Source organism: Emys orbicularis, chromosome 13 (assembly GCF_028017835.1).
Source record: "Emys orbicularis isolate rEmyOrb1 chromosome 13, rEmyOrb1.hap1, whole genome shotgun sequence".
Classification (NCBI taxonomy): Eukaryota; Metazoa; Chordata; order Testudines; family Emydidae; genus Emys; species Emys orbicularis.
Window position 1 is genome coordinate 37,349,022 of NC_088695.1, and position 27,958 is coordinate 37,376,979.

Genomic DNA, 27,958 nt, shown 5'->3' on the forward strand with positions numbered 1-27,958 from the left:
GTGGGATTCCTCTACTGACTTCCTTCCTTTAAAGGTTGAGCTGTTAAGCCTGTCTCCAAAAAAGACACTGTGCAGTTGACACGATAACAACACTTAGTCCTGCCTTCCAAGGGCAGTTTGCATGCGCAGAGTGCGTTACATGCACGTACTAAACCCCTAGCGCCTTGTGAGGCACGAGAAGTTAAGCGCCTTGCCTCAGAGGGCGATGGTGGTAGAGCCAGGTTTAGAACGCGGGAGTTCTGGCTCCTAGCTCTGTACCACGCACCTCGCCTCAGACTGATTTCTGTGCAGAAGTGGAGATTTATAGGTGGGGGAGGGGAATATGTAATGGCTAATCTTATTTTAACAGGAAATTAATCATTTCACAGGAAAGATTTCCTGAGAAAAGGTTTTTAATGGAAACGCTGACAGATCCCTGAACTTACCAGCAAACGCCATAGCTGGGGACGAGGAGACGGGCCATAGGAGTGGGTGGGATGGGCTGTAATAGCTGCATTGGATTTCCACCGCAGCTCTTTAGAAACTGCAGTGGGCCTATAATCTCCTCTTGCACACTTATCTAGTTGGCAATGTGGAAAGTGCTGCTGTTCTAAGAAGCGTTTAATGGATGGCCCAGAGTATTTAATTTTAGAGCTGTGGCAATGGTGTGAAAGGACTCACGTAAAGCTGTTCTATAACATGGGTTAATCTTCACCACTGTGTTTCTGCTCAGTATAATGGATTCCTCTTTCCTCTCTAATAGATGCCACCTCCCTATGAGCAAGCCCTAAGGCATCCTCCAGCTGTCCCAGGGACTGGAGCAGGATCAGAGTTACCAGATGGGCACAGATTGCTGGACGCATTCCAGGCCTCCGTCAGCTACCAAACTCAAAGGAACACAGCCGTGTAGAACGGGAATCAACCCTGGAACACCTCTCCTTCCTTCTGTGGCAAGGACAGCAGGGTCTGTGAGGTCTCTCCCTTCCGGCAGGGCGGAATGGAACTTCATGCCTTCAGCCAGTCACACAAACAGCTGAGAACCCCTTGTGCCAATCACAGGCAAAGCAGTGGAGATTTCCATCAACTCACTCCCCTACAAGAACGAAGGTGGAGTGAATACCAGGATCGATTTAGCAGCCATCTCTCTCCCAGAAACAGTGGAATAAACCTGAGGGGATTTCTGCTCCACTATTTTCACTCTAGTAACCTTATCTTAACCAAAGACCATGAAATAATCCTCAGCCATTTCTGTTGTATGTGAGGGGGCAGAGCAAAGGTGATGGTCCACTCAGCCAAGGACTCTGGAGCAAAGGCATGGGGCTGTTTCACTGTAAAGTAAGCCTCTGTGAGGCTGCAGCAGCTACTGCCCCACACTCCAAGTATTAAACCTCAGAAGCTAGGAATCTCGTCCTCAAATGCTTTATCTTATCTACTTCTTATGTTGTAAAAACATTTACCTTATCAGGTACCAGTGGGAATCCTGACCCGCAAGTGACAGAATGAATGTATTTGTTCTAGAGCTGCTATCATCAAATCATAGCTCCGTGCTCCACATTCCTCGGGGATTTAAAAATGCTACGTGGAGGAAGGCTTGTAAGTTCCGACAAGATAAAGGTTCAGCAAGGGCTAGGACTCTTGGGATTGTACAGCAAGTTGCTCCACAATGCTGTAAACAAAGGCAGAGAACAGCTGCATTTCAGAACAGCATGAGCTGTGTGCCAAACCGTGCAGCAGGGAAAGAGCTAATGTAACCTCAGGGGACTTCACCCTGAAAGGTGCAAGGGTAGAACCATGCTGATAACACCCTAAGACACTCAGTTCCCCTTCATAAACAAATGGCTATTTGAATTCTGGAGATCAGATCATCTAATTTCCCCAGTGCTGATGTAACTGCAACTCAGATTTTCAACTACTTTTTTGTATTTCAGGACGAACTTTTAAAATGTTGTTTACAATGTTGTAGATAAAACAGGGCCAGTCAGATCACAAGATGTCTGCTGTGTGACTGAGTGCTGTGGAATGACTGCAGCCTGACAAGACTGAAGTTTTGTTGTTTGGATTATGCCTCTTTCACCCTTCAGCTGATGAGTATGATGCTCTCAGACTTCTTTGCCCAATTGGGAGTTCCAAATTTAGTCAAATTAGCTTTGAAACTGTGAGCACATCACTTCCTCTAAGTCAAGGGGACATGGAGTTAATCTGTTGGGGTTTGAGTTTGAAAAAGACAAAACCGAATCAGGCTTTCATTTCTTAATATCCCCCACGTACGTACGTACGTGTGTTTTTTCACACGAGGGGAAGGGAAAATTCTCTTCTGCAGTATGTGGAACCTAAACACAACAGTATAGTGTCAGTGACTGAGAACCAGAAAGTGAAACTGACTCCCTAAAAAAATGATTTGAAGTTTACTAATCTAAAGAGGCAGGAGGCAAGGATAAGGATTTTTTTTGAAAGGCACACTACGCTAGAAATTATAGGAACAGAAGTTTAACACCTTCTACTATTAAAACCAAACATTTTAGAAGTCATCTGGCCTTATTTTTTCACTGGCTCCTCTGCCCTGCACAATACTGTAATATGAGCGTTACAAACATGGGAGGGACTCAAAATCCAGACAAATTGCTTTGGAATGAAACTTTAGAAAGTCATGAAAATATTTCTATTGACCGTAGGGTTTTATTTTTGGCCACAATGTGGCAGTTTCCCTTTTGAATATGTTCATCATGGCAGGACTGGACATAATTCTAAAGCTATTGCAGGATTAATTCAGAAAAACATTTTCTTCTCATTCTCTGAAGCTGTCTTTTGGACAGGGAGCTCCTGGAGTTCCCTCTTCTACCTAAGCAGACAGGAGTTTTACAACAAAACTTCTGGCACAGATGCAGGCTTCACCCAGTACAACCAGAGCTCACCATGTGAGCAGAGCTGGTTGTTTATGTCTCCCTGGACTTTCCCCTCAGAGGATAAGCACAAACAGTGGAGACAGCTCCTTCTGGTACTTGTTCATGCCAATAAACTGCAGTAACTCCCTGCATGAAGGTTTATAACTGTTACCAATATGCTGCAAACTCTTTCACTAAGGGGGGGGGGGGGGGGGGGAGTGACAACAGGGATTCAATACAGCCTCTGATCCCCACCACAATTAGCTCCCGCCTAATGATTATAACTAGAAACAATGATTATAGTTAGTCTAATGATGATGCCTCTTGGTGTGTGCTGACTCAGTAACTCCTGAGTAATGATCCTAATGCTGGAGCCTTCAGCAATCTTGTGCCTCGGTTTCCCCATGTCCCATGAGAATAGCTGCTTTCCTACTTCACACACACAGGTTATGAGAGTTCATGTTTGTAAATGTTTGAAGATGTGATCATCATTATCCCGGTTTTACCAATGGGGAAACTGAGGCAGAAGTTGAGGCCCAGTGCTACAGAGGGAGTTGGTGCCAAAGCTGGGATTAGAACTCAGGTTCCCACTCTTGGACTGACACTGAGACTCTCTCTCCCCCCCCCCCATTTCAGAATTCCCAGTGTACATCAGGTGGAGTTAGGACAGGAGCCGTTCCAAGGAATGCTGAGAATCACAATGGCTGTACCTAGAACTGGAGAATTCCTGTGCAGAAATTGCAGTCTATCTAGCTGGATTGGAGCACAGCTGTCCAGAAGGGAAAGGCAGCTTTACTGAGCCCTTTTTGTTTTACATTTATTCCACAAACACCCTCACGCTGTTAGAGAACCCCAGAACATCTATTTGATATATATTTCTCCAAAAAACTTCAGGGCAGTCCAGATTACCTTGTAACTCTCAAATTTACACCCAATGAGTTCTAGGAGCAGGAAACTGGAGTTGCCAACAAGTCATTTCAGATCTAGAGGAGTCCTCCAGGGATCTTTTTGATCTAGTGCCAGGTTTGTCACGGTGATCAGTCCCACCCCACCAGTCATTACTGCGTGGGGCAGCAGAGCCTCAGAGCATGGTGACTAGCTTGAAGCTCCCCACTTCTTTGGTGGGGACAACGTTGATGAAGGTTTTGTAAAGCACCACCCCTTTTGGTAGACGACAGATCACTTCCCTGCTCTCTGGGCTGCGGGGTGGTGGCACATAAACCTCCTTGGTGAATCGCACAATCCCATCCTCCAGAGCATAGAGAGTCTTGTTACAACCCATCCCCACCTGGAAGAGATGAACAGTATATTGTTAGAAAGGGAAGGAGGTGTTTAGGTTACTATGTATCATTTAACAAAGTGGACCAAGCCACTAGTCTGATATCCTGGCTTCAGCCACGGCCAATACCTGGTGTGTCAAAGGAAGGCAATACACACAACGCACTCAGGGAACTGCAGACAATTCTGCATGCTGTGAAGGTGGGGAGGAGAGATTATTCTAATCCTGAAGCATGAGAACCGATTCCCTTAACTTCATGTGCAAAACTTTCAATAGTAATTGTCAAAATTCTCCAGTTGTTTACTAAATCTGGCTCATGCACTGACCTGGTTTTGAATGAACTGTAAAATGCGTTTGGTAATGAAACAATGATTTCAGGATTTTATGGAATGCAATTGCAGAAACAGAGAAGAGCCTTGATAGAGCTAAGGCTGGATTCTGGACTTTGCTGTGGAGAGCTATAATAAATGAAAAAGTAACTCACATGAGCCCCTGGATGCCAGCGTATTATCCGTTGGGTGGCTAATGTGTTGCCTGCATGAACAAAGGCGCCTGCAACAGAGAGATATGGATTCAGATTACAAAAGAACAAGCATCTCTATAGCCTGAGTGCTGGCAGAATGAGAACTGCTCAAGGGCTCACAAAGCCAGCATTGGTTGGGATGTTTCCTAAGGAGGAATTATCCCAAACTCTAAAAACATTTAAAGTAAGAATGCTCCTACCAGGGAATACAGGGCAGTTGATATGCAATGGCAAAAAGCAGTTTTAGCCTTTGAAAAGATTAGTTCGAGGGCACAAGGCATTTTCTGTTTGCTGCAGGCATTTTTTTTTTTATTGCCTTTTACATCAGTTTTTTCCATCAGCAAACCCACCCTAATTGTTAGGCACTCAGTTACAGGCATCTGTACTTTGGCTTCTACTAAGCCTCATAATTCTCCTCTTTATCAATACTTGAAATGCCTAGCTTCTGAGCATAGTGTGAGGGGAAAGAGCATTTAACTTATCAGGTGCCCCCTGGGGTGTTCCTCCTCCCAGATTCCCCAGAGACAAGTTAAGTTAGAACCAATACATGTTTCTTATTGGTAACTTCAGTTTGCTGCACGTAGGCAGATCTGGAAGGGAGCTTGTGTCACTCTAGCCTCCTGCTGGCTACTCTCACAATGGTGGTTATGTATGCAGTGTGGTTGTAGCCAATGGTGGTTAAACCTTCAGGTTTTTTTCTCTTGCAAAGAGTCACAAACAACCCCTCCCATCTGAACTCTGACACACATACTGGTAGCAGTTTCACATGTAACAGTCCCTGATAACCAGGCAACTTGGGGAGGGCACAATCCAGAGTGTATAAAGCAGCAGGACAGACTGACCGACCTACCCTCTGTTTTCTTATAGCCATAGCGTTTCCCGGGGCTGCGGCCACCGAGATTTTTTGAGCTGCCTCCACTCTTCTTGGATGCGCATCGCACCGCAACCGCAGTCACCTGCGGAGCAGCCAAAACTGTATTCGAAGGAGGAACAATAAAAAAAAGTTTAAAAAAATATTATCTACAACAATGAATTCAAAATGGGCAAATATTTACATTTCCTTTTAAATCAGGGCAAAAATGGATTCAAAGCTCAGTCATGTCATTTCAAAACAAATGTTAAAGCCAAAGGCAGAAAAAAGCCCTTAGAATAAATGTATTATAAAGATAATTCGTATTTAACCCATTGCGTCTCTCCTGCACACAACCAAGTCGCACTTCAGAAAGCATCCCGCTACCTAAATGGAGTAGCAGAACTCTAAGCAGTGGATCTAAATTCTGCTATTAGTTGTGGCCATGCACTTTAAATCCTGAGCTACAGAAATAGTTACAGAAAACAGTCAGTGTAGCCAAATGATACGAGCACAGCACTGGAATGCAGGACACTTGGAGTTTATCTTCCACTAACTCACTCAGTGAAATTGAGTCAAGTCACAAATATTGTATGTCTCAGTTTCCCCATCTGTGAAATGGGTATTAATACTTAATCTCAAATTGTGAGGTTTAGTGTCTGTAAAAAGCTTTAACAACCCCAGATAAATGTCTATAAAAATGCAAAGTTTCATTATCAAGGCCCCGATACAGGACAATATATAAGCACATATTTAATTGCTGTCCTGAATAGGAATGAATTTAAGCACATGCCCTAGTAGCCAAGGCCTGGTTTTAAAAAAATAAAGTTGTTACAGTAAGTGATTCGTCTTTCTCCTTCTTGGAACATGTCGCCTTTTCACATCGCAAAGTTCTTCCATTAAAAACCAAATACACAAAATCCATGGTCAGTAAATACGTTCAAATGTTTAAAATCAAGGAAGTCTGACCCTTTTGTGAATTCCACTTCATAAGAAGTGTCTTCCATATAATTAGTTCTTTTTCATGCAATCAGCAGCCAGTTTCACTTTACTCTAAATCCTTCTATTCAGCAGTCTAAGTAGTGTTTTACTAAACAGTGGTTACCACAAGTGTCTCATTTCCTTATTTAAAGCAAAGCAGTAGATGAATTTTATCTTAATTAAATTATAACAGATACTCTGCAAGTCACAATGATTTGACGGGGGGGTGGATGTCTTTAAAAAGAACAATTTATTATATATGTTTAGAATACATTAAGTAAAAGAAAGGGGCTGTGACTTAAGAGAAATAGCAGCGGAGTGGGGAAAGGAAGTAATGGGATTTATAGAGCTCTGCCTTGGGATTAAATTTAATCCTTATCTAAGAAACTAACTACCTTTGTTTGATCTCCAATGTAATTATTTTATATTTTAAATCATACTGTGCATTGGTATAGATCTCATGTAAGGACATCAAAGCACTTTACAAATGTCAGTTAAAACTATATAACATCAAATGTAGTAGGAAAGTATTTACATTTTATAGATGGGTAAACTAAGGCACAAAGCTCAAGGGATTTACTCAAAGTCTCACTATGAACTGGTGACAGAATTCAGAAGTTCTGAGCCTCTCCTGGAGAATGCCCTGTCAGCAGCTCTGTTTTTTATTAGGAGAGGACTTTAAGCTTGAGCACCCATCTGACCTCCCAGCCCACCACCAGTTTCAAAGAGAAATGGAGATTAGGAAGTTTTTTTTTTAAATGAGAACTCAGATTTTCCTTTTTGGGCACAAAGGCTGCTATGTTAAAGGGCCCACCTGAACCCATTCCAATTCATCAGTTAACAGTAAAAAGATAAACCTGACCTGGTGCAGAAGGATTCCCTACTACATACTGCTCAACAGACCAAGAAGTGTAAAACCAGAGTAACTCCACTGAAGTCAATATGCAACCAGGCACATGTAATATATGCCTGCCTACTCCCATATCAGATCTTATATACGTTGGGCCAGCTCTACTCTCAGGTGGACAGATGTAAGAACCAGAGTAACTTCAGTGACTTTAATAGTTACAATGGTGTCACTGACAGCAGAACTGGCATGGGCAGATGTGCATGGCATATAGATTTTAATGTCCCAGACCTGGCAAAACTATATACTTCTATTAGTCCTATTAGCACATCAAACTACTCTAACTTCAGATGCTCTGCTATGGATCAGGCATGATACAGAACTCTAGACAGAGTGACCAATGGGCAAAAAGGGGTAGGTAAGGTGGGAGGGAAGAAGGGGGGCAATGGCGGTTAATAATACCTAGCGCTTCTAGAGTGCTTTTTATCCATTGATCTCAAAGTGCGTTTAAAAGGTATCTGGCACCTATGGGCACACATACAACCTTGTAGCTAGATCACAGCAGGTACCCAGTCCACAACTACCTCTTTGGGCCACCCTTCCTGGCATGTTCTAGGCTTTCATTGGCTCCAACATCACCTCTGAAGCCTAGGCAGCCCCCCATTAGGCTGTAACCACTACACACCTGAGACACAACAGCCCCCCTGCCCCTACCGGTACTAACAGCCCATAGGCTAGTTACCGGGAGGCCGCACTGCGGGAAAGGGCGATGTCCTACCCCCGCCCGGGCTGCACTTAGTTCAGGGTGGGCGAGGCCCACCCAGCCCCCTGGGTCCCACCACTGCCTCCCCCTGACGGACTCTCCGCTTCCCAGGGCTAAGCCCTGCCCCCAGCCGGTCTCCCCCAGACCCCTCCTCCCGCGTGCGGACCCGCTCCCCCCGCACACTCACGCAGCCTGTTCACCGCCCCCAAACCCGCCAGTCGCCCCAGCGCCGCCATCTTCCGGTACCACCACTTCCGCTTCCGGTGGGGGCCACTTCCGGCTCCGGCGCAGGATTTCCGGTCAGGACTGAGAGGAGGCGGCGGCGGCGGCAGGTTTCAATGTGGGGGCGGCAGGAGGGCGGGGTCAGAGCAAGGGCCGCCGCGGCCAGACTCGGACGCCTGGGTTCTCTCCGTGGCCTGTGGGGGCGCTGTCTGTGCGCAGGGGGACGGCGGCACGGACCCTCCCAGGGCGCCTCAGCGGGCGGGTGGCTCCTCCCCAGGCCCCGTCCGCACCACGGCGGCCTCGGCCATCGCCTCTCCGCGGACAAGGCTGCGCGCGGCCGCCTCGGGGCTATCCTGCGCGCACGGGGAACCCGCCCTGGCGGCTCGTGGTCGCGGGGAGGCCCCTGAGGCTGCAAATTTCTCTGGGTCTTGAAGCACGAGATCTAGTCACCTCTCTGGGGCGCTCGCTGCAGAATTAGGTTGTTACAGGTCATTAAGTTACCCAGCCCCTTCAGGATCCCCACCACAGCCTGGGGACTGTCTGGAGCCGGCTCCTCATTGCTCTGCTTCCCGTTCCTAGATGCTGCTCGTTGGAAGGGACTGACTGACCACGATGTCCCTGGAGTCGGATGAGAGCGACGTTGAGCACCTGCCAAAGTTCACTTTTCTAAAACAACAGCCTCCTGCGGTAAAAAGCAGCAGCCGCTGCCAGCCTCCTTCAAAGGAGAGAGTTGTGGTGATCTGCAGCTCTGACTCTGAGGAATCCTCTCCTCCTTCCCCGGGGTTGGAAAAGTGCCCTGGTAACCAGGATTCTGACCGAGTCAGCGCTTGTAAGGATGCGATTGCAAGGCTGAGCAGTGAGAGTGAGGAGGAAGAGGAGATAATACCCTTGTCTGAAAGACTAAGGGGGAAATTGGTGAACAGCAAGTCCTCCAAAATTAGTATTTTGCTTTCTGAGGACCAGCAACTGAGTAGCTGTGATGCAGTGTGTAAAGCTAGGGGTACTGTGCTCCGTCAGAACTATGAACAAGTGGTTACTGACTGCAGAGAACAGTTGCTGCCAAAGGCTTCTGACACCCAGACAAGAACCCCTGTCTCATCCTGGGAAATTTCAGCTAGTGACCAAGATGATGCCACAGAGGATTCCAAGAGGGTACCTTTGCACCAGCCTCCAGTTTGTCTGTCAGTCTCTCCAGCCCAGAGTAGCAGGTCTCTGGTGGCAGAGGCAAGTTCAGAAATGTGCCCTCCTCAGAAGAAGTCAAAACACAGCCAGGAGGAGAGAGAGAGGGCTCGCCAGGCTGCGTTGCAGAGGAGGAGAGAGCGGGAAGTGCAGAAGGGGCAGCGGGAGCAGGACCGAGAGAGGAAAAAGGCACTTGCCAACATGCTGAAGGCCCAGCGACCAGAAGAGTGCCTGAAGCACATAACTGTGGTGCTGGATCCAGGTACCATTCCTTATCTTTTTTTTCAGCCTTGAATTAAGTGACAGCCCTTATCGTGGACCCCTGACCTTTGCACCCATCTCAGTTCTCTTGCAGGTAGAAGGAGGTGGGCAAGTCCTCAGTGCTTTGCAGTCCATGAACTGTGGCTGTGTGATTGAGAGTCAGGCTGTTCCCTGTAGCATCACCTGGAGGAGGAGGAGGGCTGGGTCATCTCAGGTAGGGGACCACAATGTCTGAAGTTTACACCTTTTTCTTCCTCTGTGCTTAGCACCTGGGGTTGTGTTGCCTGGTGATCTGCAGTTACTGGTGGTAGCCTTGTGTCTGTCTGTGAGCTACCCAGAGAATCTTAAAATGAGACTGACTTCTTTTTGGTCTTTCCCTGGCATGCAAAACTTCATTTCCCACTTGTTCTCACTAGCTCTTCTCCATACTATGTAACTAAAAACTCCAAGACTTACCTTTCCCATCTCATCTCTTTTCCAGTCCCAGTAACTCTGGCTACTTTCTTCTCAAGCTTCCTGTGAGCCACCTTTATCATTTCTGAAGGAAGATTTAGATTTCCCCTTTGTTTTCTCTGTTTGGAGTGCCACAGAATTCTGCTCATGTATCTGTCTTTGTTTCTTATTTCTGTGATCCTCCCCCCACCCCCCCGTTTAACCTTTGGCATTATTTCTAGTGAGATAACACCCATTTTTACACCTGATTTGACACTAACTGCTTGCTATGGCTCTGTCAGCTCCTGGTTGACCCTACTGCTGAATGCTTCAGAAATTAGTCTTTCTCCTGAGTTAAAACTCCTTTAGTGATTTCAGAGACATGGAATAAACCTGGACCATAAGCCTTGGTTGCCAGGGCAGAAATCTTGGGATGTTCTCCTTGATCTGAACTCTTTCTGTTTTGCCTCTCCCTTGAGATAGTGCCAGTCCTGGTCTTGGCCTTACTCCTCTGAAATGCTTAACTGCACCTTTATTCCCATTCTGGACTATTCTAAATCCCTCTTTTATGGTCTTCTTAAATCTTAGCTATGCTCTGGCCAGACTGCTTTTCCTCCCAGAAGTGGAACCGTTACATCCCCATCCTCCATGCTACCTTTGCTGACTTCTTAGCCATCTTTGAATCCAATTTCAAATTCCTTTGCTGATATTCAGACTTATCAATAGACATTCTCTCCACAGTACTTCTGACCTTGTGCCCATCTACTGCCCCAATCACTCACTCCTCTCTCTTGTTCTCATCCCTCCCCAGAAGGGTAGCTGTTGTTCACTTTGATCTGGAACTTGCTCCCCTCACTCCAGGCCACTGTGCCACTTCCCCTTGTTGAATCTTTTCTACTAGTGACTCTCTGTAAAGCAGGTTGATACTATCTATTAATGCTATATAAACACAATGAATTGTCCATGTCCTCAGACCCTTCTTTCTGCTGAGCTCTCTTAATGTTCTTCACTTTGGTGTCACGTTTCACTGGTCTCTTGCTGTTCCCAGCCTTTTGCACACTCTCGCGCTCCGATTACTAATAAACTGATGCCACATGTGCACTGTAAAACTCATCAGCAGTCTGAGTAACTCTGCCCTTCTGCCTCCTTTTAGTGGGCAATGAGCAGGAGCATCAACTTAAGGGAGATGGGTCATTAACAAGCTCTCAGACTGAAGTGTTTCATCTGTGGCTAAAACCCTGGGTATACGTGAAGCTAGGATCCGAATAGGATCGCTTTCACAAATATCTTGAATTCAGTATGTGTTCAACTCTGGGCAGGTTGAAGAAGGCAGCTGGATAGAAGAACCCAATATCCTCATTCTGCTTCGCCTGGAGGATTTTGTATCCATGATCTACAGCTACAGGCAGGTGAGGTTGCTTGTGGCTTCTATGTGCTGTCCGAACATGCCTTGCTCAAACAGTTGGGTTACCCATTTCTCTTTTTACGGAGGTTTGTTTTGGAGGCTTAGGGCGAATAACAATTTTCCTGTTTTAAAACAATATGAATGTCCCAATGTTGTCAAGCCTTCTGAACTGGCGAGATGGAACCTCCTGCTCTCCCTCCCCGCCCCATTGCTGCTGTATTGGAAGGAGGCCTTGGGAGTGCAGAAATTTCTCTGCATGTTGAGGGGTTTGACTTAACTGCAGCACTGAAACCTGAGACTCCAGTTCTGCAAGTGGATCTGCCTGTGCAAACCCTTACATCTGCACAGTTTCAGTTGCAGGATTGGGGCCTGAGGTTGCTCTTTGCTAGTGTTGTCCTGAACTGTATGGTTCAAAGGGGGTTTAAATGCTATTTTCTGGTTCTCTTTGCAGGAAGTCCAGGGTGGCACAGAAGGACCGAAAGAGACTTTACGGAGCTTCGTAGCTTGTGTCATGGAGAGAGCTCCTGGGAAAACTCTAGCACTGGCTGTAGTTGAACTAGAAAAATATTTCAGGTTAGAATTCTTCCTTCAGAGATTTCTATGCTGTTTCTTGCAGAATAAGTGCTGGCAGTGGCCACAGCTAGAACGCCATAAGTGTTCTGCATCATTACTTGTATTTCCTACTGGCGAAGGCTGAAACATGAAAAACAGCAGGAAGAGCCTCTGTAACCAGAGTTCCTTCACTGTTTCATACAGCGTCTCCTACTGGGGACAGCTGGTAACTGTGAGCTCCCGAGCAGCCTGCACTCCTGCACCATTCCTACAATGCCTTCTGCTGGCACTGGAGCAGATGTGGACTCCTGGGCTATTCTTTCTCTTCTCAGATCTCACAAAGTTCAGTCCCGGAAGAAGCTGCGGCAGGCAGTGCTGAATGGAAGCCAAGTAGAAGGACAAGGGAAACGGAAAAAACGGAAGGGAAAGGGGGATTCTGGCCCAGAGCTGTCCAGGGTAGAAGTGGAAGAAGTGGGTAAACTTGGAGCATTATTCTCCTTTCCTTGCTTTCTCGATGATTTAGCATTTTACCTGAGAAGACCCACTCTGTGGTGAGGGGAATTCAACCCTCTTTAATACCTGAGTTTGTGGGTAGAGCCTTTCAGCCTCAGCTCTCTACCATAGGCAAAGAGGAACTGACCTGAACATATCTAATAGAAACAGGATAGGCCCAAGGATTCTGATGTTAGTGAGAATCAGGTACTTGGTTTTGTCTCTCTCTCTTTTGGCCATGTTGTGTGTCTAAGCGCATTCTCTCGCACTCTCCTTGCTGCTAGGGAGGCAGCCTGAATGAGATGGAGATTTTCATCTGTGATTAGCTGCTAGAGGACCCTAATGCTGCACATGTATCCCACCTCCCTGGAGACCAGGGTGTCTCCTCCATGTCAATTCCAGATGTCATTCCCTTTTTGTAGATCTCTGATGTAACATCCATCATTCTTCACAGCCCAGTGGATAACCCTAACCAGAGTGTGTGCAGTAGGTGGCAATGAACACTGGATGGGGTAAATGGTGCAAAACGGGCCTCTTTATGGAGATGTTAATCTGCTACAACTGAAATTGCATTAAATTGGCATGCAGCACATTTTTCTATAGAGCAACTCAAGAGGCAATGGCTAGAACATCCCAAACTGTATCTCTTAATGCTTCAAACTAGCCATTCCTATGTGGGGGAGCCGGCTAACTTGAGGCAGCCTTCTTGTTTTACAGCAGGCTGCAATAAGGGACTGGGGCGGTGTCCCAAAAACACCTTGCCACCTCTGATGCTAAGTCCTATGAAGGCCCCTGTCGCTCCACAATCTTGTATGTGTTGTTTGGTTTCTTGATCAAGTGTGGCTGTTTTCGGAGGCTTCTTGGGTTTGTGTCCCCTCCCAAAACATCCCCTAAATGTCTGACCTAAGCAAAAAGGGTAGGGATTGGACTTGAGGCTGGTGTGTGCTGAGGGGGGGGAGGGGATGAGTCATCTCACTCACTCTTGGGCCCTATCATGTCTACAGGCATTGGTGGATCTGCAGCTTCACACAGGAGTCCAGGTTAGAATCCTCGAGAGTTGGAAGGAACTTGGAGACTTTGCCAGTATGTTCACCAAAGCTGTAGCTGAAGCACCATTCAAGTGAGTGAGCGTATGGGGTTTATTTTATAAGCTAACTTGCTTTTGGAGATATCCTCACGAGAGGCCTCATTTTCATGAGTTTTGGAGGGGAACAGTAATCATACAGCCTTACTTCAGTGCTACACAGTATAGTACATTCTTCACTGCAAAAGAGAGGGTGTGTTCTTAACTCAAGTTAGCTAACTCAGGTTAAAATAGCAGTGAAGACACAATGACTCTGCTTTAACTTGGGTAAGCAGCATGAGTTAAAGCTTATTAGGGCAGCCTGGGGTTGAACCTGAGGTAAAAGCTGAGTTGCAGTGTCTTCGTTGCTACTTTAACCTGAGTTAAGAATACACTTTTTTCACAGTGAGGACACATCCTCCAAGACCAGGCAGTGCTGAGCAGCCATTGATGAGGTGCCTTAAAGCAGACAGTGTTAGTGCCTCTTGCATTGAAACAGGTGGTGCATTGGGCTACAACCCCTAGAGCTTGTTTCTCCTAGTCAGTGTTGGAGTCTGACTTGAGAGAGGGCTTCAAGCAAAGATCTTCTTTTCAATCTGTGTTTGGAGGGGAAAGGGGATGTAAATAAGGAGGGCTCTGCCCTCTAGCTGGATTCAATCGCTACAGCACCAGCTTTTATGTTTCACCCTGAAAATATTTGTGATTTGAGAGATGTCACTGAGGCAGAATCCCCATTTAGCAGATCATCAGAATAAGACACGCTGTTGTAATTGTTCTCACAGGTCATTCCCCAGCAGTGTAAAGTTGAACCCCATACTAGCACACCCATCACAGCAGCTTCAGTCTGTCTCACAGTAACATCCATGAAAACACACAAACCTTTAAAATTCTTTTATATGCTGCTTATAATGTCTGTTTGACCGCTTGAATTCTGTTTCCCCAGATTGCACATGCATTGGTTTGTTGCAGGGTTGCTCATAGTGCTGGGTCATTGGTATCAAAAATAAAAAGCAGAGATTATTTGGGTCAGTTTCTGCCCTATACCCAGTTCCTTTTGTGCTGCCAAAAGGGGACCTGAGTCTGCTCTTGCTAAGAGGAATCCCTTGGTAGCACAAAGCCAGCATAGCTGCCTCTGTGCCCTTTGTTATAGCCAGCCCTGCTTCTAATGTGCCAAGCTCTGGTTATTTTCCACCCCAATAAAAGGCTCTTGCTAACACTTGTAGGGAAGGGAAGTCAGATTTTGCACATCTACCTTGATATTCTTGATCTCTCTAATTCTGTGCTGGATGTGAGGCTTCCCTGCTCTGTAGCCATTGCATCTCTCAACAGATGATAACTGGAGAGAGAAACAAAAGATAAGTTTTTGTGATTGTCTTGTTCTCCTTCCCTTCTGTGCCCTCTGCAGGCAAGAGCGAGACAAGACCAGCTTCTCCTTCTACCTGGAGAGTGAATGGTGTAGGGGGGTGAAGGTGGACCGCTCAGGGAAGGGACTCTCGCAGGTTTGGAAGAGGCAGATCCAACAGTTCAACCGGGTCAGTCTGGAGATGGCCAGTGCCGTTGTGGCTGCATACCCTTCTCCTCTGCTTCTGGATCAGGTAAGGGTGCCCTACGGTTATTGATACAATTGTGCACACACAGCTACTAATGCAATGAGGGGAAGAATGTTACTTGTGTTAAATAACTTCATAGAGATTAATTCTGAGATATTGATCCCATGTCAGCTTAGAATACTTTGTTTGAAACCTCCAGTCCCCTCATGGCAGTGCATGGGGTAATTGTGGCAAACACTTTGTACTTCCATAGCGCCTTTCATTGGTGGCTCTCAAAACACTTCCAAAGGTGGCCCTTATCCCCATTTTACAGAAGAGAAAAGTGAGGCACAGATTGTAACCCAGCCCCAGCACTCCAATGAGTTAGTGACAGAGCCAGGAATAAAACCCCAGTCTCCTAATTCCTCTGCTCTAAGCATTAGATTGCATGTGAGGGAGATGTTGACAACAAGGAGAGCTGTTTTTATAGGACACCGGAGTAATCTATGGAAAAACTGGGACTGCCTGATAGGCTCTTTTCCTGTTCACTCCCACCCCCCACAAATATTTGAAATATTAGTGGTAGTTCATAAGGAACCTTCCCTTGTGCTTCTGGCAGGAGGTACCTTGAGCCTGAATGTTTCAGATGTGAGGCACGCCTGCGTCTGAAAATTAATCTGGAATAAAGCAGGGTGTGAATTTAAAGCAGACTGACTATTCCTGATGAATTGAATGTGTGGATGCTTTGATTCAAGACTTAGTTTGGCTTAATCCACTTCTAAAGTGGATAAAACTAATTTGGAATAAGAGCATCTACACTTGAGTTAATCAAGAGTAACTATTCTGGATTAACTCCCGGTGTAGACAAGCCGCTCCCAGGATTTGTTGAAACTCCTCAACAGTGGTGACTGATACAGTTTGAGTTGAAGGCTTTAAATGCAAGCGATGGAAGACATGACTTCTCTGCATCTACTGACTCTGGCAGAAAGTCACAGACTGACGCTATTGAGAGGAGATCTCTGTCTTACTAAAGTTCATCCCCTCCCTTGCTTGAATAAGTGTTCCCCTCGCAGAGAGGGAAAATGAATCTCCAGTCCTGCATAAGTAAAGCAGCACTGGCTGTTCTAGATGTATCCAGGCTGCACATTTCTTTGTGTTGCAGTTGTGTTCCTGGCACAGTGCACATAGTCTGTCCGTATTGAATTCCTGCTGACAGTGGGTGCTGCCTCTTGGCTACCAAGTGAGGTCTGGTGGGAGAACTGATAAAAGGAGTGTAAAACATGAAAGGCTGAAGCAGTGAAGGAACCCTTCCCTCTGTCCTTTGTGGACAAAGGAATGTGACAATGGATGAAATCACCATTCCTTTGTCCTGTTTTTAGGCCTATCGTAGATGCCTTTCAGAGCGGGAGCAACAGAACATGCTCGCTGACATACCTGTGCGCCGTGGCAATGGTGTAACGGCCACGTCACGTCGGATTGGACCAGAACTCTCCAAACGGATTTACCTGCAGATGACCTCTCACCATCCTGATCTCTCTCTGGATGTCACTGGCTAGCCCAAGAGAACATGGATTTTACTGGTTGCCTGGTTAAACGTATTCATCTCCCTTCTAGGAGGAAAAGTGTATTAACTAAGAAATGGGAGTCTTGGGTCTTGCTTGTAAAGACTTAACATCTCCTGTTTCTGAAGCCTGAAATGCTCTACAGGCAGTGTTTTCAGAAGGCACTGAAACATTTTCCTTGGCCAAGGTGCTGTGATACTGCCCTCAAGTGCAGTAGTGAGAGTTTCTTTCTGCCTGTGATAAATTGCATTTTCTGTCCTGGGCATAAATCTTCTCTACTCTTCCAAGTAGGTGGTTTGCTCTAGGACCTATTAGGATTGCTGTATAGGGCCAGCTCTCCTCTACATGAGCCAAGCTATTTCCACTGTCATCCTTTAAGGAAATCAGCTGCTACTATTTGTCCTTTCCCACACCAGTGAGTTTTAAAAAACAAAACCGAATGCTAGTACTGGAGAGACATTGGCTCATTCATAGCTGTCTAATAACACTTGCTCGGAAACAGCACAACCCTATAGTCTATTAGAATGGGAGAATTTTATTTCTGGTATAGAAAGAAAGAATTCCCCCCACCCCTCAACAATGAAAGATGTTTTGTACCCCACTCAGGTACAAAGTTTAGACCTGCACTGACTCAAAGGCTCCAGCTTGACCTATGGGGGCCTGAAGTGTGATTTATGGATTAGAGAATGAGTGGAGCTCTAATGGGCTTTATTTGCAGCAAGAGATGCTTTAAGCTAGGGAGCATCTGCCTTTGGATATGTGCACTTCACTTCCCCTGAAGCCATCAGCACTCAAATGCATGTGTGAGAGCAGCTGAGGTCTTTCAGTATTCATGTAACAAAGCAATTATTGAAATGAGTACTAAGTAAAGTCAAATGCTATGCAATGTATATAACTTATTGCACTAGTGACACTAGAGAGGAGAAAATATCCATTTTTCTCTAATACATCCATGCTGGGATCATCACCACAGCTAGTAAGTGATTTTTTTGCATTGCCGTTAAGGCCTTTGGGATAGTTAGGCTGTGATATAAATTTTAATATTGTTACCAGTGCATCTGCTGATTGCTACAGGTCTTTCTCCCATGAGGCAAACTTCACTAGAACAGTTGTCAGGTAGAACACACTCCTCTACTAGCAACAACCTGTGCCTATAAGGGGGGTACTGATGGTTCATAAACAGTAGTTGCAGCACCTCAGAATAACATGCTATTCAGATAAAAAGCAAGCACTTGTGTCAGCATTATGGTGGTAGTGTATGGTACAAGTGTCAGGTACTCCATGCCTGAACTTGCCTCTGTGGGTTAAGTAGTGTGCCACTGGAACAGCCTGCAGTGTATCTTCCTTTTAGCTGAAACCCCCTCACCACTCTGTTACAATGGAGCCAGGGAGCAGTACCATTACCTTTTGTCCAGTTGGATTAAACAGCACAGGTGAAGGCTTATCTTCCTTTCTGTGCTGAACTGTTGGGAATTAAACACTGGGAATGTGTGAGTACAGTAATCCCGCATACTGCTGTACAGCAACAGAACAGCTGTGCTGAATCACAGGGGCACAGAACACCAGAATTTGTGGGCTGTTACACTTTAAACACAAAGGCAGTACAAGATCCTATACTGCTAAGGCCCTAGCAGACAAGGTGACCTACAGAAACAAGAGGATGCTAATGTGAAGCTGGCCAGTTTGAGACACTTTATGGAGAATGGCCTCTAATATATGATGGGTTCTGCCCAGGTGTCTTAATGATACTGTATCCTAGTGTCACCCACTAACTAATACTGTCCCTAACGTAGATTGGAGGTGAAAGATTCTATTTTGATGGCTAGCTGTAGCACCGCTGTCATCTTTCAACAATCCTTCTGGAGCCTGCTCCAGCTCTCACTCAGGGAAAACCAGTCTGCATAGCTGCCAAGTCTTTTCTCGGAATAGCTGTTTTGACACTAGCTTGCTCAGGTTAGTGGTCGCACTATGGTGTAATAGTAAAATATGTTAGCATGCAAGCTCCTAATCAAAACTGAGGCACTGTACAAATGTGTGTAAACAATGTAAATATCCAGCTCAGAATCAGACACCAAACTGCTGCGAAAACTGTTATATTGACAAAGCTGACAATTCTTATTTCAATAGCATTTCATCACTCCGCCACCCTGATGTATCAATACACAGCCATCCTACATACTTCTAATGGGTCCTGGAATGGGCTTATGTATATTTCTATACCATACAGCCACACCACCACTGATTTTACCAAAGGTTTGCATGAACCTTCCTGCAAATGTCAGCAAGAAGATGGATATACTCCACCTCCTTACAGGGCCATAGTTACCCAGGTGGGTTAGGGCTTTCCTCACTCCTCTGTTGACTGGCAACCTCCTGCTCCATGCGTGAGGGAGAGAGTCTTAACATGTTCTAATTTAATGTTAGCAAACAACAGGAGTTGCAGACCAGCTGAGACACAAGCACAACAAAAATGATCTAAACAGTAGTTCTGCTCTGTTCTGAATGGACCAGCAAATCCCGTGCTGACTGATTAAAGGCAGTTTCACCAGAACACAATTCCATAGGAATTCTGGCTGTGTCGATGGTGGCAAGAGATGCTGACAATGCACATGTCCAGGTAGCAGCATCATTGCTGCGAGTTCTGATGTAATACATTTTGCACAATTTTGTGGCTTTTCAGAGCAGTTACCACATCCTCATAGAGAGCGTTCACGCTGATGCACAGAGACTGGCGCTGCAGCTCCGTCACCCGACAAACAGCCACAGTACTAAGGGCACACAGAAATATCAAGAGCAGCAGCTTCAACAATCCCTGGAACCAGGAGCGCCTGTGCCGGGGCAGCTGAGATGGATGAGAAACTGATGAAGGCTCTGTAATTATATAAATTGCGGGAAAGAGAATGGGAAGACCAAGTCACTTATCAAGAGAAATCTGTATCCCTATAACATCCAACGTGCAGATCTGAGTCCCTTATGGTAAAATGCTATGCCACATGTTTAGCTCTCTCATAACAAGAAAACAATTACTACACCATTTCAGATTTCCCTAGCTTTCCTCCGTTCTAAACATATGCACAGGCCCCATCCACAAAGGATGAAACAATACATATTTCTTTTCAAGAAGCAGATGTTTTTGATCTCTCAGAAAACAACCATAATGCCCACATCCAGATGAGCAAACAGCTATGAAGATGACGACATGCATTAAACTCATGTTAAGCCTTTTTTGCAGGTATTTTTAAGATACATTCAATTTTATGAGGCAGAGGAAATATTCCTTAGCAGCAATTGCAGAACTTTGAATCATGCAGATAAGTAATCAAGAGCTCCAGCAATTGCAAATATGTTGAAGTTCTGCTTGTTCTTCCAGAGTTATTCATATGTTGCAAGATTCTGAACTAGCTCTACCACTGTGGTCTGATTCCCCCACCCCTTGACCATATTCAACACAACACTAGGGACTACTTCCTAACGTCTTGCTACATAATCTGGCACTATTAAAAGCATGGTGGATCTGGAGGTAGATACACTTCAATGGTAAGGTTCTTGCTCATTCTCTTCCACCTATTTCTCCTACGCTGCGCCAAAATATAGATGAGAACAGTTACACTACTCTATAGAATACACCTGCTCCTTGGTGGATATTTCTCAATTGAATCTACAATTGACTTACTTGGGATCTCACTGCTTTCTTTTTTTGTTTGTGTTTCCATCTCTTGCCTTGCCGCTCTTAATTCATCATACTCCCGTCTCCTGCGTTCCTTCTCTTCTGCCTTCTCTCGCCTCCGCAGTTCCCTCTCCTGAGCCTCCCTTGCTCGCTGCTCTGCTTCACGCTTCTTCTCCATTGCTGAGGACCAACACAAACATTTTCTCCTTCTGTAATAACGGCACTCCACCTTCCCCCTTGCTGCATGACTGCTCTTCCCCACTGGGAAGGTAAAGCAATGAAATAACTGCCCCGTTTTATTGTCCAGAAGTGTTGGATGCATTCCCCGTCTTCCTCCTTCAGATCTATTCTCTCCTGGAAGCAGTCTTATGTGAGTCAGTAAAAAAATCTACACACTCCTCATTCCTTACACTTGGTCAATAGCATCTCTCATCCAGAGATCTCAGCACTTTACAAGCATTAACTGAGCCCCACAATACCACATATGAGGCACTGTCCCCATGTTACAGATGCATAAAATGGAAGCACAAAGGTTAAAGGGACACTGTCAACTTAAATTTTATTAACGTGATTAATTTTAAAGAAATTCTAGTTTGAAAGAGGGCTCTTTATATAGTAGTCCCTGAGTAGTAGTAATTTTTTAAAAAGAATTAAAAAAACGAAGGGTTCTTCTGCCCCCATTCATATAAGGGTCTGTTTCACAAACGAGAAACTGACCCTGCACTGAGTATTGTCAAATGCACAAAGTATATTGAAATAAATGTTTGTCACTAACTTTTGAACTATAGTAATCTTCAGTATTAGAGTTTTCAGACAAATGTGATTTTTCAGTTTGTTAATGTTCCTTTAAGGGTTCATTTACATTCAAAGTTTGGACCCATAATTCATCAATGGTAACAGCATTCGTGCAAGCACTTTGTGGAAAGGCCTCATGCCTTTTTAGCACTGTTGAGGTAAAACAACTGAACCTTCGCTACACTAGCACTTCTACTTGTGGTGAATTAAAGCTCTGAACTTTGTCAGTGTAGGCAAGACCTATGTGACATGTTCACAGTGAATAACAGTAAGACTCCCGTTCTCTTGCTCCAGCACCCAAGCCACACTACCTTTTCAAGAAGGGAAGAAAAAGAAGGTGCTTTTGGAAAATGATCTCCTTTAAGAAGAGAGGCAGTTCTCCAGTACGGTGTATCAGCATGGAAATCATTTTCCAAGATATACTGAAGTAAAATCAGCCTCTAGGTTTTAGTGGGCCTCCCAAGACATATCAGGAACCCACAACCCATCAGGCCTTTTTGCGGTTACCCATCTGATCCTCCAGAAGCCCATGCCTCTCCTCTAGAGTGGACCAGGCCCCTCTCCCCTTTCACGGGGTTAAGCAGTTGGCTATCGAGGGATCTCTTCCTCCACCTCCAATTCAAAACAAATATTCTGTAGGTCCTCGCTGCCAAGATATTTGGAACAGTCTTCGTTAGCTGCCCTGGAAGGGCAGAATCAGCTGGTTTGGATATGTAATCAATGGACCCAGAAAAGAGCCTAGAGCGGTAAGTGGGTGCGGGGTGTCATGTGCCTACCTCGCTCTGCTTGTAGCCTTCGTTGCCTCTCTCGATCCTGCTCAGACTGGATAGCTTTCATATGCTGCAGCACCTTCAAGATCCAAGACAACAGCATGAGATCTATGCAGCAGATTCATTGCATTATCCTCTTAATATGGAAACAGCATTAGAATGCAGCCATAAGTGGGAGAAGGAATGCATTCCTCTGGGATTGACTTCTAATTCTATGTAGCAGAATACAAGTGAGTCCCAAGTGGCTCTTACAGCGATGCCACAACCTCCAGGGTTACCCCACAACCTCCACATTGAAGGTGTGCATCGTCAGTACCAAAAAAAAACCCCTGTCATTCAGTGCTGGGACAAGCTAATATTTTAGTTTATTTTAACAAGAGGAGACACCATACTGATTATATGACTTAAACATGAAAATGAATAATACAAACCACCACTTAATTTAAGTGAGGCTGCCACAGACTCCAGGAGTCCTTGCTTAGGTCCAACTTGCCTCACAGTGCACAGGGCTTTGACCATGAGAGTGAGGTAACAGACACATTAATGATGAAGAAAGCTGTGACAATAGACACTGATTTGACTTTTCTACACAAGAGATGAACCCCAACCCGCTAATGTCATCTACCAGGCTACACACATGTCTGATAAAGGAATGTCTAATAAAATCTGCATTGGGCTAGATCTTCAGCTGGTGCAATTTGGTGCAGCTCCACTGAGACTTCCATGACTTTGCTGAGTGTTTGGAGCGCTGTCTCAGCGTTGGTCCCAAAGCTGCTGCTTCAGGGTCAGACAAAATCTCTCCATTAAAAAAAGAAATCCTCCTTGCAGCCTGTGCGCTGGTACTAGGTGTGCGTCCAGTGTTCCATGATCACATGGTTTTTCTAAGGCTGAAAAAGGGGATGTGATCCCTGCCTCAGGAATAGCAGCAGCATAGGCTCCAACCTGCTCTAGCCCTGCTCCGTGGCTCCCAGCAGTAACTCTTCACACAAGCCTACAGATTGCCAGCACTTCTTCAGAAGCTCAAAGCTGGATATGGATTGTTTTTCTCAGTACCATCTTTTTCCTAGTGATCAACATTTAAATGCTCACTCTTAATGCCACCTCGGGCTGAGCACCCTGCTTAGCTCACTTCCTAGATCAACGGTCAGGGCACTAGTGAAATCATTGCAGGATTAACATTGGCTTTGAATGGGATTAGCCTCTCCCTCCTGACCGATACCTTAAAAATTGCCATGTTGAGAGCCTCCAAGCAAGAGGAGGAGAAAGAACAGCCATGGAAGCCATGTAGGAAAACAAGAATAAAATGCAGAGCAATTTCCTTACTCTGATAGCGGCCTGTTTGCATTGCTTCTCATCCAGGCAGTCTCCTGCCACTTTGGCCAGGATAGGATCCAAGGGGTTGTCCTTCAGATCCAACCACTTCAGATTCTGCAGGAAGGAAACACAAATGGGACCAGGCTAGAGTAGGCACACATCAGTACAATGTTAAAGAAAGAGCACAAACAAGGCTGTGTTTATTCTAGAGAGTTCAAAGCAGAAACAAAGAGCTATTTAGTTGTCACGTGAATGAAAGAGAGATGGGAGACAAGTGCAGATTTCAGGCAGGAGTTTAATTGTAACAAAACTGTGGAAGTTTTGTCAAGGGCAGTGCTGCAGATCCCAGTTACATTTTCGAGCTCATAGTGGTCTGCTGGCAGAGAGACTGACATTTTACTAGAGAAATCAACTTCAGAAGAATCATGAGACTCTGGGCTACACTCCAAGGCCTTACGTAAACTGCCTAGCAGAGGGGTTTTACCTTGAGCTGTGCAAAACTGACTGGTAGCACGGCTAATCGGTTGTTCAGGAGATCCAGGTGCTGCAAGTTAACCAGGCGACCAAAGTCTGAGGGCAGTTGCTGAAGCTGATTTTTACTCAGATCAAGTTTCACCAGGTGGGTCAAACTGCAGAAGTCCGACTGGAACCCAAACAGGAGTGAAGAAGTTTACAAGCTTGTCAATCATCTTTACTAAGGAATAACAGATATATCAGCTAGCGTATGCTACACACTGCAGGAAGCTGAGGAAGATCTACATGGACTTGGACTCATTACAAAGCTGCTTGTGTGATGGAGGAAAGTTACTCTCTTCCCCCTCTACCCTCGGACTGTGAAGTAGGGAACAGTGGATACTCTCCTAAACAGGGCTACACATAGCAATATAATTACAATGAAAATAAGACATACAGTGGTGCTTTTGGTATCCAGCTGGTAGAGCACTTTGGAATGGAAACTGCTATAATCTTCACTGAGTACACTCTCATTTTCTACAAGAAAGCACAGCTAATATGCTATGCCAGCCAACCTCAGTAAAAGTCAATCACCTATACTGACCCCTCTGTAATGGTGGCAGTGTCACTCATCCTCCCAAGAAGCTAAGAGAACTGCTAGTTACCACACTCCCGCCTGGTCCTCCCATGCAGGAGGATTTTACCTTTCCAAAGGTATTTCCAAACAGACCCCTCCCTCCTCCACAAAGCTTCTCTCTCATCTTACCGGTAGGGAAGTGAGGTTGTTACAGGACAAATCCAATATGGTAGCCTTCGGAAGGGCAGCCTGAAAAAGAGCCAAGGAATCAAATTAAACCTATGTCAAAGCTATAGTACTTGAATACATTTGATACCCGGCTGTTTACGTTTCTGTTTCAGTCTTTGGGATTTCTCCCATACATGGAGTTTTAAGAACTCCCCAGTTGCTACCATTCGAGTTACCTTTGAGACTCTTACATTTCACTCAAATTCAGGGGCTTATGAACACTGCTCCCCCTGAAACAGGTTCTTCACCCAAAGCATCAGTTTAACCCACAATCCACCAGATTTGTTAAATCAGTTGGGAACCTTCTCTTCTTCAGGTCACTTCAACCGCCAAAAGTCAGGACGACAGGAAGAGTTCAAGGTTGTGTATCCTTCTCTTCAGACCAGGAGAAACAGTGTGTGTGCCTTCCAAACACACAACGGGCAACACCTCGAGCTGATAAAAACCACAAAACTTACACAGGGCCCAAGGCATTCCCAGGAATCACCCCACCTCCCCACCCCCAGGACTAGTACATTCACAAAGACCAGGGGTAATCTCAGAGGCTCCCCTGCAATACCTTACATCCCCCAGGAAAGACTGATACTGACCAGTTCTTTGACTGGTACCTCATTCAGGTCACTCAGGCTCAAGTCCAATTCATTGCCATCAAGTTTGTCTTTCAGGTTTACTCCTTTTCCTCCAGCTTTTGCCATGATCCTACTGAGAGAGAAATTCAGAGTCTCAAGTGGCTCATTCTTGGAACGGGAAAAAGACAAGGAATGGAGATGGGGGGGGGGGGCACCAATACATTTTAACAAGCCTCCAGATTTTCTTTTACTCTGTATCTACCTAACAAGTACAGCAGGAGTAATGACAGCTGTCATGCCCTGCAAGTACGCCTCAACTGTAACCTTTAAGGACCTCCTTTAGAGGCCAGGGATATTTTGGTCCCCCTGGGCCATTCAGATCTTGCTGGTCCAGGTGCCAGTGTTTACCAGTTCAGGCTAACTGAGGATGTGGTTTTTGCAACCTGCCTACTGGGAACTGGACTGACAGCCCACCAACTCATTTAGCACAGGCTACTGAACAGCCCACCAAATGGGAAAACTATTGGTCGTTCCTCTTTACCAGTTCAAGCTGGATATGGACTGGCAACCTCAACGTGAGACGCCTGATAGAGATCCCTAGTGTAGGTCACAGCGTGCACCTTCAAGGCTTTTCTGACTGAGCAAGAATTTTATTTTCTCAGAAATAATCCAGCCTCCTCCAATGCCAGCCTAGGTAGGTGTTCATGGCAGCAGGGCCTCTAGGCACAGTGAGAACATTGTGAAGTTTCTGTTTGTCCCACTGTCCGAAGGTTGAAGTTTTGGGGGGATGGGAGTGGGCTATCCCCAGGGTGTTTGTGAAGAGAGCTCTCTGTTTGAAGGGGAGACATGCAAGAGGGGTAACATGATCCCGAGTGGAGGGGGTGACTGGATAGAGGGGGAGGAAGCAATACTGAACAGTGCATTGGCCCAGCTCCCTGACCCTCTGTCCCAGCACATCCTGCTGCCACTTTGCTGCTTTTATTCCCTTGCTTCTGGTAAAGGGGGTGGGGAGCACAAAGGCAGGAGCAGGGCGCATCCCCAGGCGCCTCAAGGTGGGGGGCTTTACAGACACTGCATAGAGAGAAGATGACCCCAGTTCCCATCAACCCCATCCCCTGTGGGGGCGCCCCAGCCCAGCCAGGGCTTCCCCCCAAGGGGCCAAGAGGGAGCCTCAGACTGAAAGGCCTCCCCAACACTCCCCTGCCACCCCCGCACATGGATCCCCCCCCATCCCAATACTCCCGGCCGCCCCCGCACAGGGACCCCCCCATCCCAATACTCCCGGCCGCCTCCGCACAGGGACCCCCCCATCCCAATACCCCCCAGCCGCCCCCGCACAGGGGACCCCCCCATCCCAATACCCCCCGGCCGCCCCCGCACATGGATCCCCCCATCCCAATACCCCCCGGCCGCCCCCGCACAGGGACCCCCTCCCATCCCAATACCCCCCGGCCGCCCCCGCACAGGGACCCCCCCATCCCAATACCCCCCGGCCGCCCCCGCACAGGGGACCCCCCCCATCCCAATACCCCCCGGCCGCCCCCGCACAGGGACCCCCCCTCCCCAATACCCCCCGGCCGCCCCCGCACAGGGGACCCCCCCATCCCAATACCCCCCGGCCGCCCCCGCACAGGGACCCCCCCTCCCCAAAACCCCCCGGCCGCCCCCGCACAGGGACCCCCCCTCCCCAATACCCCCCGGCCGCCCCCGCACAGGGGCGCCGACCAGAGCCGGTGGAGCGACCCCTCCCCTCGGGCCCCGCACTCACCGCACCGCCCCACTCCTCTGCTGCCAGCCACTTCCGCATCCACGTCCCCGTCTCAGCCCACCAGCGCCAACGAGCCGGCCCGCTGGCCAAGAGGGCCCCACGCTCAGGCCGGAGGAGGAGGGGTAGAGCGGCGCCCTCTGCAGGGCCAGCGGCTCTCAGCTGAGCGAGTGAGCGGGGGGAGGGGGGGGTGGCTGAAAGTGGGAGCAGCGGGCGAGGGGGGAGAGGTGGGGAGGGGTGAAGGTGGGAGCAGGTGGCAGGGGGAGAAAGGGGAGGGATGAAGGTGGGAGCAGGGGGCGAGTGGGGAGAGGTGGAGAGGGGAGGGGTGAAGGTGGGAGCAGGGGGCGAGTGGGGAGAGGTGGAGAGGGGAGGGGTGAAGGTGGGAGCAGGGGGCGAGTGGGGAGAGGTGGAGAGGGGAGGGGTGAAGGTGGGAGCAGGGAGAGGTGGAGAGGGGAGGGGTGAAGGTGGGAGCAGGGGGAAGAGGTGGCAGGGAGAGGGGAGGTTTGAAGGTGGGAGCAGGTGGCAAGCGGGGAGAGGTGAAGGTGGGAGTGAGGGGAAGTGGGAGGAGTTAAGGTGAGAGTGGGGGCAGAGGTGGCAGGGGAGAAGGGAAGAGGGGAGGAGTGAAGGTGGGAGCAAGTAGCAGGGGGAGAGGTGGAGAGCGGAGGGGTGAAGGTGGGAGCAGGGGGAGAGCGGGGAGAGGTGGAGAGCGGAGGGGTGAAGGCGGGAGCAGGGGGAAGAGGTGGCAGGGAGAGGGGAGGTTTGAAGGTGGTAGCAGGTGGCAAGCGGGGAGAGGTGAAGGTGGGAATGAGGGGAAGTGGGAGGAGTTAAGGTGAGAGTGGGGGCAGAGGTGGCAGGGGAGAAGGGAAGAGGGGAGGGGTGAAGGTGGGAGCAAGTGGCAGGGGGAGAAGGGGGAGGGGTGAAGGTGGGAGCAGGGGGAGAGCGGGGAGAGGTGGAGAGCGGAGGGGTGAAGGTGGGAGCAGGGGGCGAGTGGGAAGAGGTGGAGGGGGAGGGGTGAAGGT

General features: G+C 47.2%; 3 protein-coding genes across 5 annotated transcripts; 1 reads left to right on the plus strand and 2 right to left on the minus strand.

Annotated features, from left to right (window-relative positions):
- Positions 1–3,701: 3,701 nt before the first annotated feature.
- MRPL27 (mitochondrial ribosomal protein L27) lies at positions 3,702–8,373 on the minus strand. Its single transcript, XM_065415743.1, has 4 exons — positions 8,292–8,373; positions 5,514–5,636; positions 4,625–4,692; positions 3,702–4,149 (listed from the first exon to the last, which is right to left on the minus strand). The coding sequence occupies exons 1-4, from the start codon at positions 8,338–8,340 to the stop codon at positions 3,943–3,945; spliced, it is 447 nt and encodes a 148-aa protein (XP_065271815.1). The 5' UTR covers positions 8,341–8,373; the 3' UTR covers positions 3,702–3,942.
- Positions 8,374–8,938: 565 nt separating this feature from the next.
- Positions 8,939–17,711, plus strand: EME1 (essential meiotic structure-specific endonuclease 1). The gene is made up of 8 exons (XM_065415679.1): positions 8,939–9,767; positions 9,850–9,980; positions 11,518–11,607; positions 12,055–12,176; positions 12,488–12,626; positions 13,652–13,767; positions 15,116–15,305; positions 16,619–17,711. Exons 1-8 carry the CDS (start codon positions 8,939–8,941, stop codon positions 16,793–16,795), a joined length of 1,794 nt encoding a protein of 597 aa, XP_065271751.1. The 3' UTR covers positions 16,796–17,711.
- Positions 17,712–18,878: 1,167 nt separating this feature from the next.
- On the minus strand, positions 18,879–27,011 carry LRRC59 (leucine rich repeat containing 59). 3 transcript variants are annotated; one of them, XM_065415621.1, is made up of 8 exons: positions 26,943–27,011; positions 25,196–25,307; positions 24,567–24,626; positions 23,832–23,990; positions 23,357–23,461; positions 22,040–22,112; positions 20,475–20,648; positions 18,879–19,672 (listed from the first exon to the last, which is right to left on the minus strand). In XM_065415621.1, the coding sequence occupies exons 2-8, from the start codon at positions 25,298–25,300 to the stop codon at positions 19,428–19,430; spliced, it is 921 nt and encodes a 306-aa protein (XP_065271693.1). In that variant the 5' UTR covers positions 25,301–25,307; positions 26,943–27,011; the 3' UTR covers positions 18,879–19,427. The 3 variants fall into 3 exon arrangements, with proteins under 3 accessions (XP_065271693.1, XP_065271694.1, XP_065271692.1); XM_065415622.1 differs by having other exon boundaries at positions 25,214–25,304; positions 26,943–27,004; XM_065415620.1 differs by having other exon boundaries at positions 25,196–25,304; positions 26,943–27,004.
- Positions 27,012–27,958: the final 947 nt, after the last annotated feature.

What these genes read in the sequence shown, in the direction of transcription:
- EME1 (XM_065415679.1), top strand. Translation starts at nt 8,939, where the DNA reads ATGTCCCTGGAGTCGGATGAGAGCGACGTTGAGCACCTGCCAAAGTTC. An exon ending in AACTGTGGTGCTGGATCCAG is followed by an intron (nt 9,768 to 9,849) that starts GTACCATTCCTT and finishes CACCCATCTCAG; the next exon opens with TTCTCTTGCAGGTAGAAGGA. An exon ending in GTAGCTGAAGCACCATTCAA is followed by an intron (nt 13,768 to 15,115) that starts GTGAGTGAGCGT and finishes TGCCCTCTGCAG; the next exon opens with GCAAGAGCGAGACAAGACCA.
- LRRC59 (XM_065415621.1), bottom strand. Translation starts at nt 25,300, where the DNA reads ATGGCAAAAGCTGGAGGAAAAGGAGTAAACCTGAAAGACAAACTTGAT. An exon ending in GCAAACAGGCCGCTATCAGA is followed by an intron (nt 22,113 to 23,356) that starts GTAAGGAAATTG and finishes TGGATCTTGAAG; the next exon opens with GTGCTGCAGCATATGAAAGC. An exon ending in AGAAAGCAGTGAGATCCCAA is followed by an intron (nt 19,673 to 20,474) that starts GTAAGTCAATTG and finishes ATATAATTACAG; the next exon opens with AGCCTTCATCAGTTTCTCAT.
- MRPL27 (XM_065415743.1), bottom strand. Translation starts at nt 8,340, where the DNA reads ATGGCGGCGCTGGGGCGACTGGCGGGTTTGGGGGCGGTGAACAGGCTG. An exon ending in GGGGGCGGTGAACAGGCTGC is followed by an intron (nt 5,637 to 8,291) that starts GTGAGTGTGCGG and finishes CTTCGAATACAG; the next exon opens with TTTTGGCTGCTCCGCAGGTG. An exon ending in GCTGGCATCCAGGGGCTCAT is followed by an intron (nt 4,150 to 4,624) that starts GTGAGTTACTTT and finishes CATCTCTTCCAG; the next exon opens with GTGGGGATGGGTTGTAACAA.